The 12,635-nt window shown below is 31.5% G+C and overlaps 1 protein-coding gene across 1 annotated transcript; it reads left to right on the forward strand.

Annotated features, from left to right (window-relative positions):
* Positions 1 to 5,188: 5,188 nt before the first annotated feature.
* Positions 5,189 to 9,627, forward strand: LOC145593947 (wall-associated receptor kinase 2-like). The gene is made up of 4 exons (XM_081650304.1): positions 5,189 to 5,531; positions 7,147 to 7,692; positions 8,235 to 8,396; positions 8,582 to 9,627. The coding sequence occupies exons 1-4, from the start codon at positions 5,189 to 5,191 to the stop codon at positions 9,625 to 9,627; spliced, it is 2,097 nt and encodes a 698-aa protein (XP_081506430.1).
* The last annotated feature ends 3,008 nt before the right edge of the window (positions 9,628 to 12,635 follow it).

Genomic DNA, 12,635 nt, shown 5'->3' on the forward strand with positions numbered 1-12,635 from the left:
ACTTTATACTTTGTAGATCTTTTGGCTGTTACTTCCTAAATCTCACTAAATTTAACTAAAATATACAAGAAAATTTTAGTGAGATGGAGGAAGTATATGATTGTGTGCCTGTGTGAGTAAGAATGGTATTAGAATTCGACTCTTAGCATATTAGCTCTCTTAATATCCCGAGATTTGAGAGTGAGGGAGGAATTGGGGAGGTATGGAAAATCTCATCCCAAAGTGTCATAGTGAGGATTTACATATACGAATACAATAATAATAAACTAATTATGACGGACCACTTAAATTTAAAGTTTCATGTTTGGCTTATATATCTTTAAATCTTTGATTAAGAAGTGAAGAAACTACAACTTTTCTTCTTCAACTTAATTAGAGTATGCGTACACGATTGTAGCACTTACCAATCCAATTAAGTCAAAATAATTTTTTTCAATCAAATCGAACACATACAGTGAATATCATACAAGCATATATATTGGACTTGATATGCCTATATTTTCAAACATATACTACAATTAAACTGGTCATCATTTGGCTACATTAACATATTTATATGAAATATTAAGTATTCAAATATCAAACTCATATACTTCGTTTATGATATCAAGAATGTGATGAAAAGTTAAGGCATCACTATACATAAAAATAAATCTTGGAAAAAAAATTGTATATTATGGACATTGAGATATTACATTGTATAGTCTGTAACACTTAAACCTAAAGACCTTAAATCATCCATCTTTACCTTATTTAAAATGATTTTTGGGATTTTTTTATTAATTTTTTTCTTTTACCACCTCCAAAAGAAAAATACAGTTATTATTTACAAACAACTCTTGTAATCAATTGATAACTCATCATTTAACATCATATTGTTACTAGTAACATATTATTTTAATCAACTTATCACAAGTGATTTATATTTATCAAATTAGCATATATCCTGTGTCATATATATAATAACATATAAACATTAATATATTTAATGAATCTTATCTATGGCTTCTTTTCATAATAATGAGAATACAAGTGACTTAATCTACAAAATGACATATTCCTCCCTCACACAACTAACAACGTCAACAGGAAGACAAGAATTTCAAGACATGCCATGTGCATGTAGCTTTCATAATCTTAATAGAAAGACTAGTTGTAGGAACTATGCAAAAAAAATATCTGGTTGATTAATTGACAAATGTTCACAACCAAGTTGGCTCATGATATGATATGGATAATTCCGATGATTCCATCCTAAATAGTCTTTCATACAATCTCATAAATAGTTATAGACTATGTGCATTCATTGTAACTTTATATAATAGAAAATACAAATGTATTTGACTTTTGTAAATAAAGATGTCATTGGATTGAACTGATCCAATATGAAAAAACAAGACATAACAAAAGTACATTGTACATATGACATGACACAATTGGGTATAGGAGTTGATCAAGCCAAACCCGAGTACCCGACCCAGTCTGACCCAACCTAAAAATAGCCTAGGTTTGTATGGAATTTTTAGGCTCACACGCAATCCGAGCTCAAGCTAATCCAGCTAGATTTTTAATTGTATTTTTTGGGGTTTTGGTTTGATCCTATTACTCCCTCTGTGTTTTAATAAATGTTACACTTTGACCGGCACATGGATTTAAGATTCTTAATTGACTGAAATAAAATAAGAAGTAAGTGACGTAGTTGGACTATAGAAAGATAGTGAGATTAATAATTTATTGAAAAATAATGAATAGAGAAAAAAAAACAAAAAAAAAGCAGTAATGGGCTTGGGTGGGGACAATAAGAGGAGAGAGATATAATTCATATAATATTAAAATATACTCCCTCCGTCCCTTTATTACATGCCTGTATTCCTTTTTGGGTGATCAAAATGAACTGCCTATTTCTATTTATAGGTTGTACTTTTTGCCAATATTATTCTTGTTTTGATGATTTGTCATTATTTTTCTTTTTATTTTTTTTTGTACTTTACATCAATTTCCAATACTTTCTCTCTCCTAATTTTCAACCACCTTTTTCTTTTTCTCTATCTCTCTCTAACCCCACATGCATATTTGTACTGCCATTTTTTAGTTTTAAGGAATCTTTAACTTCTTAATTCCCATGCAAAATAAGAAATAGGCATATAATAAAGGGACGGAGGGAGTACAGTTTTTTCCTAAAAAGAAAATGTAACACTTATTAAAATCACCCTAAAATCTCGGTATTTTGACCCGAATAGCAAATTTGGACACAAGTGTTTTGGCCTGAAATGGCTCAAAAAGTCCGGTATTTTGGCCCAAAAAGCCAGTATTATTCGTCAAAGCCTGGCACTACAATCAAGTCTAGGCCCGACATGCTGAGATGAGTGAGATCCTTTTTCTTTATCTTCTCTGACTAACAACACGAAACATTCTCATACGAGTTATACTATCTTTATTTGTGATTAAGATTGTTAAGCCATCAACAAAATGGTAACCAATAGGCCCAATATTTGTATATTGTTATATTCACTATAATATAAACTTTCATACTATCAAAGTCATATCACGGCATGTATGATTGACAAATTGTAACACTTAAGAAAAAAATGGAGATAAAATTGTGTTCACTTTTTGATATCAACATAGACAAACAACATACATAATGCACTACTAGCAAATTTCGCTCCTTATACGAAGTATTTCGTGTTGCTAAAAAAATAATAATAAAAAAAATATCTTTCCATCTTTCTTTCTTTCTTTTTTCATGCATAAGATTTTTCCTTTTTATTATTAGCTCACTTGATAAGGTTTTTATCCCAAATTCTAAAGATAATATAGATTTTGAATTGTGCAAAATGATGATGCTTGGGAATTAGGGTTTCCTTAACCTATATTCAATCCGATTTATAAAGTGATTACAAGTTTACAACTAGTTTAAACAGACTAACAATCCTACACATAAGCAACTACTACCATTGTTTAGGCAAATCTTATAGTAGGGTTGGTCTAGGAATTTGCTTAAGGTTTAAGGGGTAATAACAATCAATCCTACAATATTAATCACAATAACCAAGAGCAATAATAAAGTAATAAACGAATAATTTAAATAATAAAAAGAGATTTAGAGATCGATACAATACTGAGATAATCTACTTGTTCAGAATAGACATAGAAATCGTAAGAAACTTGCTAATGTATTTTGTATTAATATATGAATGTGCGTATGAGACTTTACATTGCATTGCTTTGCTTAGCTATTTATACCAAGATATTGCTAGGGTTTACACATATTTCAGAATAATATTCAAAAGACAAGATCTTTATATTTTGTTCTTCTTTCCTTCTTCCTGCTTTGTATTTTTGGAGCTTTCCTTGTTGACCCGCTGTTTGATTCTGTTGCCTTATTTACACTGATCAAGCCTAGTTGACTTTGGCTTGCTTCCTTGATTTCTTTGACTGTGCCCTACGACTTCTAGGCTTGTTAGGAGTACAGGCCCAACAACCACTCAAAATACTACCTCCGTTAATTATTATGTGCAACTTTGGGGTATTATTTGTGAGATATAAAATATTCTAAAGTTGCACATAATAATTAAGGGAGGTAGTATGTTTTTTTCTTAGGCTGCAAAGTAACGCGATGGTTTTTTTAGAAATGTAATTAATCACGTTTGAGAAAAGCCAGCAGGGAAGAAAAAGTCAATTATAGAAAAAAAAAAAAAAAAGGATGGCAAAATTTGAGCTCGCCTATGATAAAACTAACATGACTAGTAGCTTTATGGACAATGAAAAGTCCAAATAAAAATTTATCAAAAACTACATCAACCAAATATCACAAGAAGTATGAGAACATCCATCCAACAACTCATAATTAGTGGTATGGAAGTACTACCTAAATGTGGTTCTCATAACATTAAAAAATATTGTCTTAATTAATAGAAAATCTTTGGACATTGAAAGACAAATCATTTACAAACCAATTATAATTATGGTATTAATCAACTTTAAGAATGTTCGTTATCTGCATTAAGACGTGCTAAAGTCATTATCTAGTAAACTATCCCAGACCAGCCCATTTAACGCCATGATTCCCTGTAATGACGGTGATTATTAACGATTTATCATAAAATTGGTCATTAGTCAAACTTTATACTTTATTAATGAAAAAACTTCCACTTTTTTTTTGGGTGAAAGAGAAAACTTCCACTAAAATGGGGTTGTTGACAACTCATCATATGATAAACATAACCTCCCTCAGCTCCACGATAGCTTGGAGAAATTATTAGATAGAGTATATCTTTTTATAATAAATATACTTGTATATATTTCATCCATTTCATATTATTTCAGCTATTTGATTATTATGATTAAACAAATAAAATATTGACCAAGAATTCCCCTAATTTTTAACTATTGACAAATTATAGACTTAGGGTCTGTTCACATTTACTGAGCTGAACTGATTGGAGCTAAACTGAACTGAACTGAATTGATTGGAGCTGAACTGAACTGAACTGAGCTGAATTGAATATTTTATGAGAGAAGGAAATTAGGTGTTGAACTGAACTGAACTGAAATTAAGTAAATGTGAACAGGCCCTTATACAGTAGTACCCCATGTTTTAGGAAATATCATTTGTATAGCCGGGTTTGAGTTTCATTTGTGTATAAAACATAATTATGTGTGATATTTTTAAATTCATCTTAATATGTAGTTTGGTTGTTTGATATGGTAAATTTTAAAATTTATTAATATATAATCAAAAATTTTAATATTCAAAATAAATTAAAATAACAAGTAAAGTCAAAACATGAACATTAGTTTGAAATGAAGGAAGTATATAATTTGTGCAAACAAGTGTTATAGGATTAAAGAATGAAGTAAGTGTTATGTTAGTCCCGATATAATATTCTTTATTAATTTATTTCATAATAGAAAAACGCTTTTAGGGATTTTCCGGGGGTTGTCAGGTTAATACATCTTGACTAAGCTATGTACCCTCACATACAACATCAATATTTCCATAAAACATTTCTTCATATTCAGCTTTCGATTCCTTTTTTCCCAATTAACTATTATTTTCTCCAAACTTATGTAACATTAACAAAATAACCAAAATCCAACACAAGAAACCATGTATTTCTCAATGTTGTCAATAGTAGTACTACTACTCTACACCATTCCGGCATGCTCAACCACACCAATAACAATGTTTACCGCCCCCAACATCACCAAGCCCGGCTGCCCTCGTAAATGTGGCAACCTAACCATCCCCTACCCGTTTGGGGTTGGCTTGGGAGCCGGCTGCTCGAAAGGTATATGGTATGACATCTTTTGCATGACTTCTTTTGATCCTCCGAAGGCCTTCCTACCCGGAAGTAATGATGATAACCAAAATGCAATGGAAATCCTCGACATATCTGAAACTCAAATCCGTCTTAAGAACCAAATTAGTTACCTATGTTTCAATTCAACGGCTGAAACTTCTCCTATGAGTTCCGACTACACTAGATTCTTTCTCAAGACAGTGCGTGCTCCCTACAGTGTATCTGGTATGTATACAATGCACCCGTACTTCAATATTTAATGGGATCACAACTCAAAAAAGCTAAAAAAAAGAAAAATTTGTCAAAAACCATTTTATAAAACCCTTTTTTTTTGTTAGAAACCACCTTACAATATTTTTCTTTTATTAAAATAGACCTTACATTTTATTTTATTTTACATCAAGAACCATCTTAACCCAGAATATGGTCGTTGACCCCTACACCACCACCCCTCCACCAGCCGCCACATGCATTAGTTTGGCCGCCATAACACCAACCCTAACCACCCTCTCTTACGAATTTGCTAAACTTGATATTTTTTTAATGAATTAATTTTACAATTGACAAAAAAAAAAAAAAAAAAAAACCCTGCAAGTAATAGGTCTAAAACAACATATATTTATCCTTTCAAAAAAAAAAAAAAAAAAAAAATCTAGTGTAGCCATTAACACATACAATGATACGATCAGTGGCGTATCCAGGAATTCCGAACTGTGGGTTCGGAATTTAAAAAAAAAACGATGATCATATATTAACTAAATATTCAATACATAAGTTCAATTTTTATTTTTTATTTTTAATTATAAATGGATGGATTTCACAATTATAAATAAAGAAAAATCATTTTTCGAGTTTTCATACTTTGAAAGCGTGCTAATACATTACTACTTCTATAAATCTATAATTCTATTGCAAAGAATCAATATGACACATTTAAAAAAAAAAAATAAAAATCCCAAGTCCCCAATAAACACAAATTTAACAATGTAAACTTCTTCTAATTATAAATTAAAAGACCAAGTAAAAATCTAAAATTCTAAGTTTCTACAATTCAATTTGTCAACAATTCAAGTATTCAACAATATATCAAAACCAGTTAAACAAATCAGTATGTAATTAAACTAATTATCACTAATTTTAATGAAATTAACCATAAATAAAGATTTAAGAATTAAGAGGAGTAGAGGAATAAGAGGTCTCACAAACTCCCGAAGAACGGAAGAACACGAAAAAAATAACAAAAAAAATAAAAACATAAAATGAAATTTACCATTAAATAAAGATTTAAGAATTAAGAGGAGTAGAGGAATAAGAGGTCTCACAAACTCACGAAGAACGGAAGAACTCGAAAAAAAATAACAAAAAAAAATAAAAACATAAAATGAGATTAACCATAAAATAAAGATTTAAGAATTAAGAGTAGAGGAATAAACGGTCTCAGAAACTCACGAAGAAAGGAAGAACTCAGCTCGAAAAAGAATAACAAAAAAAAAAAAAAAACATAAAATGAGGGTAGCTGGATCCAAACCCAAGACTTTAGAAGGAGATTCAATGCTCTAACAATCACTCCCTTACCAATGTGCCAGGCTTTCACATATGATTATTTATCTCACATAAATTTGTTTTAACCCTTTTTTTTTTTTTAAAAAAAAAAAATTAAAACTTATAATTTTTTTCCGAAAAATGTGTGGGTTCAATGAACCCCCTTGAACCCCCCTAGATCCGCCCATGGATACGATAGTTAAGAAATTAGTTAAACTGGCTACTACTTAATTAATTTTCAGTTATTATTATAGTTACCTACATAATTAAACATGTTTTATTCACGTACTGGCACCAGGTACCGCAAACAAACTCTTCGCCGTGGGGTGCCGCGACTATCCCCGATTCACTGGAAGCATTGACACTGGCTTAATCACTTTGACCGATGACGGAACTGCCTCATGTAGAACCAACTGCAGCTCAGGCGGTAAGAATGTCGTCGCAGGCGAATGCAATGGCATAGGGTGCTGCCAAGCCACTATTCCCAAAGGAATGAGGTCTTACACTGTGAGTCATGATAGTTTCGACAGTAACCACTCAACCATTGCATCTTACAACCCTTGTGGGTATTCATTTGTAGCAGACCAAGATAGTTTCAAATTTCGAGGAATGAAAGATCTTAATGACCCTAACTTTATAAATAGGACAGCGTATGATGCTCCTTTGGTGCTCGATTGGGTGGTTTCTAATAAAACTTGCGCTAATGCTAAGCGCGATCTTGATTCTTATGAGTGTAAGGAGAATACTATTTGTGTCGATGCTACTGATAGCGGTATTGGAGGGTATCGTTGCAGTTGCCTTCCTGGTTATCAAGGTCATCCTTACCTTAGTCCGGGATGCATAGGTAAGATTACTTCTACGTATATACATTTTTTATAATCCGTATTTTTAATTTGTGTATCATAATTGTTAGAATATGCTTTGAATATAATTTAATTTCCTCTACAAATGATAGTTTGGACATATTTTTGGAGCCTATTTCTTATTTTTGTTTAATTAATACTGTTAATAAAACTGTTTTCAAAATAAAAAAAAAACTAGTCCACATTTACCTAATGGTTATAGTTAACACATTGTTAGTAAATGTCCGTGAATGTGTTATTTTTTGTAATTTCATTATAATATATATTGCATTTTTTTTATAATGGTATTTAAGTATATTAGACATTATATGTTGACTTTCTGGGTAAATCACGCACTAGGTAGACATAAGTCACATAACCTTCTAGCAATACCATGTACAATTACATACATCATCACATGATGGATTAGAGAATAATGATATGTTTTTCAAAAAAAAAAAAAGAGAATAATGATATAGAGATGTAAATAGTTGGTATTTTTTTATATATTTTGTTGAGTTTGCTCTATCTTATTTGTTGGCAGATATAAATGAATGTGAAGATCTCGATAGTAGTCCATGCTCAATGAAATGTAAGAACACTCCAGGAAACTACACTTGCTCTTGCCCGTCTGGATACATCGGTGATGGTAGAAAAAATGGGACTAGTTGCAACCCACAATTTCCTGTTTTGAAAGTTGGCTTAGGTAATGTCTAGTTATGGACACTATGTTGTTTACAATCTCATACTTAAAATATGACACCGATAATTAATAGTGTATTAAATATATTCTTGGACCTCAACCACCAGTTTAAGTTTTTGCTTGGTGGAGTTGGTCCTTTAACAATAATTTTTATTATTAATTGTACGTACTCCTCCTTGATGATACAGGTGTTGGATTAGGCTCCTTATCTCTACTGGTCACTTTAAGTTGGGCATTCTTGGCTAGTAGAAAAAGAAACCTTGCAAAATTGAAGGAGACGTTCTTTCAAAGAAATGGAGGGTCGCTATTGAAGCAACTAATTTCTCCTAATAAACAAGATGACGTGGAGCAAGTAAAGGTATTTACAATAGATGAGCTGAAGGTAGCCACCAAGAACTTCAAGGAAGAACGGATTGTTGGTCGAGGTGGTTATGGGACCGTTTACAAGGGATTCTTGCCGAATAATCAAGTTGTTGCTGTTAAGAGATCAAAGTTTGTGGATGAAGATCAGATTGAACAATTTATTAACGAGTTGATTCTCTTGGCTCGAATTAGACATCCTAATGTGGTACGGCTTATAGGATGTTGTTTGGAGGTTGAAGTCCCGTTGTTGGTGTACGAGTTTATCTCCAATGGCACATTATATGATCATATTCATAACAAAAATGGAACGACTTGGTATTCTTGGAGTAATTGTTTGCGTGTTGCCATGGACTCGGCTAGTGCTCTAGCACATATACATACAATTCCAATATTTCATCGAGACATTAAGTCCGCAAATATATTACTAGATGATAGTTACACGGCAAAGGTATCCGATTTTGGAGCTTCAAGGTTGATTCCGTTACACGAGACTCATTTGTCCACTGTGGTACAAGGTACACTAGGATATCTCGATCCAGAGTACTTTTTTTCGAGTCAATTAACAGAGAAAAGCGATGTTTACAGTTTTGGTGTAGTTCTTTGTGAACTCTTAACAAGGACAAAACCACTTCTAACGGAGAGGCAAAGTGAAGCACAAAACCAAAATTTGGCAACATACTTTGTCAAGTCTATGCAACATGACAATTTGTTCGATATTTTGGACCCTCAATTAGTTGTGGAAGCGACTAAAGAGCAACTAATCACGATTGCAAAGCTTGTACAACGATGCTTAAGTGTTCAAGGAGATGATAGGCCGACAATGAAGGAAGTGACAAAGGAATTGGGAGATTTATGGAGGCAAACAATTTAAATTACATGGCTCCGAGCAAGAATCTTGATTATGATCAAAAATACTGATAAACAAAATCCATATTAGCTTCAATAGTACTCCTTAGTGTTTAATAGTTCTATGAATTTTGTTATTGAATTTGTTGTAAGTTTTAAGCGGAAAATCAAACATGATCATATAGTAAAATAATGATCAAATTGTAAAATAATATAATTGTAATGAATTGAAGAAAACAATGGAGAAAAGGACGCTGAAATTTTTTTTATTGAATCTTGTTAACTAGGAGAAGATAAACATGACTTGAGCCCTTCAAATGACAACATGTTGGAGACCTAATTGGTAAGAATGGGCTAGTTATATTTGTGAAAATTGTACTGTAAATCTAATTAACAACTAACCTCAAATCTATTATCAACAAGATCCCAAATAATTCTTTGATGTCATTCTTGTTAGATGTAGCGCACAAATTATATTATCTACCTCCTAGTGTTTCTCATCTTAGTAATTACCAAGGATACTTAGTAGTCAAATAAGTGCTATTAGTGGAAGTTAATACTTCTCTATCTATTAAAAGCACTAGTTTTAGTTAGTGTTGTAGTGTTTTATCTATCCCATACCAAACTTAGATTATTGTATTAACTTAAAGGAAAATTTGGTACTTATAAGGTCACTTTTTGTGAAGTAGCTTATATGTTCAAATTGGTGAAAAAGGACCTTATTAGTCACTTTGTTGTGAGGAGGTAACTTGACGTCGAAATGACCATTGACTTCACATTTCGGTGTTGACCATCATATGCGTGGCACGTGATGTTTGAAAAATGTTTATTTATTTATTTATTTTTATTATAATTTTTCTTTTTTTTCAACTAGTAACATGGAGACGTATGACACTATGGAATCCATTTAACATATTTTTGGATGGAAATTGTTAAATAGTGGTAAAATTAATTTTTCGAACTATTTTGTGGGGGTAAAGTTGTTTTATTTTTTTATTTTTTTTTATGGGTAGTACTAAAAAACATTTTCGTACTTTTTTATGGTGTCATTTTTGTACTTTTTTTTATGGTGTAAATAATAAAAATTTCCAAAAAGAAAAAAAAAACAACTGGAAGAAGTAGCATACTCCATGTTACAAGTATAACTTTTATGGGATGTTGCCTAACAGTTTAATTGGCCAGATTCTAATTTGTCTTACCAAGCAAATTCTTAGCATGTCTAATAAATTTGATAAGATCAAATGATAAAATACTTATTAGCGTCATTGTTATAATTAGCGTCACCGTTAGGTCTATCACGATGTTCGTTGTACAGATATGCTCTTGTAGTGGTTGGCAAGTTTATAGCAGGACGGCATAATAGCTGCAAATTTGACTTCGACGTAGCTAGCTTGCTGGCCATGTTCCGTTGAACCTTAAAACCTAGATTAGAAAAATACTATAAATTCATGATAATAATTGAAGTCCGTTCTTTTTCCTTTTTAATATGCTTCATTGTGACTTGAAATGAATGAATATTATAACGACTATAAAATATAATTCTTGTAATAGTTTTATAACGACTATTAAACATTATATTATATACAAGCATATACTACCTCCGTTTCTTATTACTTGCAACAAATGAATATTTTATATCTCACAAATAATACCCATTTGTTGCGAGTAATAAGAAACGGAGGTAGTAATTATTATATGTATGTTCAATTGTAAGGTTAGATGTTGGTTTATGTAACTATAAAATGATAGTATAAATTAAAGGATTTTGACAATTACCACCTTCTATTATGTCCATTTTAGCAATAACCACCTTCTATTTTTTTTTTTTTAAAAATTACCACCTTCTATTTTCAAAAACATCAAAAGTTACCACCTTCTTGCCTCCCAACTAACACATGACATCATTTTGGGCTCATTCTTTCCCTTTCCTCCCTATTTCCTTCACATTTCTCATTCTTAACTCGATTCTCATCCCCCCTCTCACTTTTTTCCCCCCAAAACAATCAAAAACACTTCAATTCACTCCTCCAAATCAAAATTGACGAACAATTATTGGTGGTTTGGGGGAAAAAAAGTGAAAGGGGAGATGAGAATCCAAATAGGAATGAGAATTGTGAGGGAAATAGGGAGAAAAAGGAAAGAATGGGCCCAAAATGATGTCACGTGGTAGTTGGGGGCAAGAAGGTGGTAACTTTTGATGTTTTTGAAAATAGAAGGTGGTAATTTTCACAAAAAAAAAAAAATAGAAGGTGGTAATTGCTAAAATGGACATAACAGAAGGTGGTAATTGTCAAATTTTCCTAAATTAAAGTTGGTAAAAATAGGGATCTACTTTAGTTTCTCACACTGTTTTATTTTGTATGAACGGTAAATGGGAAAACAAATAAAGAACAGAGAGAGTAAACTTCACATATGTTAGCATTGTCATTATTGTTGTAATATATGCTAAAAAAATTATAAAATTTGTCTTTAATTATCATTAGCAAATACCATTAGACATAAAGATGAACTTAAATAGACCCGGCCCACCTAAACTAAATTGTCATTAACATTAGCTAAATCATATAAAATAAAAAAATTAAGAATTGAATTGAACTGAAATTAAGTTGAAGTGAACAAGCCTTAAAGTTAGTTACATTAAGGTGCATATTTGTTAGTACGTATCATTGACTAGGTAAGTGCTTGATTAAAATTATATGGAAGACCACTCATTATTAATAATTATAATTATAATTATAAAACTTAAAAATTCTTCCAAAATTGTATAAGAACATGGTTCAAACTTCTAATATAGCTTGATAGTTTCCCAATGGCCTGGCAAATAATTTCTTCTCTTCATCTTCTATTCTACGTATACACATCTCTTTCTCTGATAAGTTTGACAACTAGTCAAAATAATGCTACCTTTCTAGGCTGGAAATGTATAGACTCAAATGGCAACTATACTAAAAATAGCCTTTTCCATTCAAACCTCATAAATGCCTTCTCTAATCTTACCTCCCTCTCCTCTTCCAATATCTTCTCCAACTACTC

Source organism: Chenopodium album, chromosome 19 (assembly GCF_948465745.1).
Source record: "Chenopodium album chromosome 19, dcCheAlbu1.1, whole genome shotgun sequence".
Lineage (NCBI taxonomy): Eukaryota > Viridiplantae > Streptophyta > Magnoliopsida > Caryophyllales > Amaranthaceae > Chenopodium > Chenopodium album.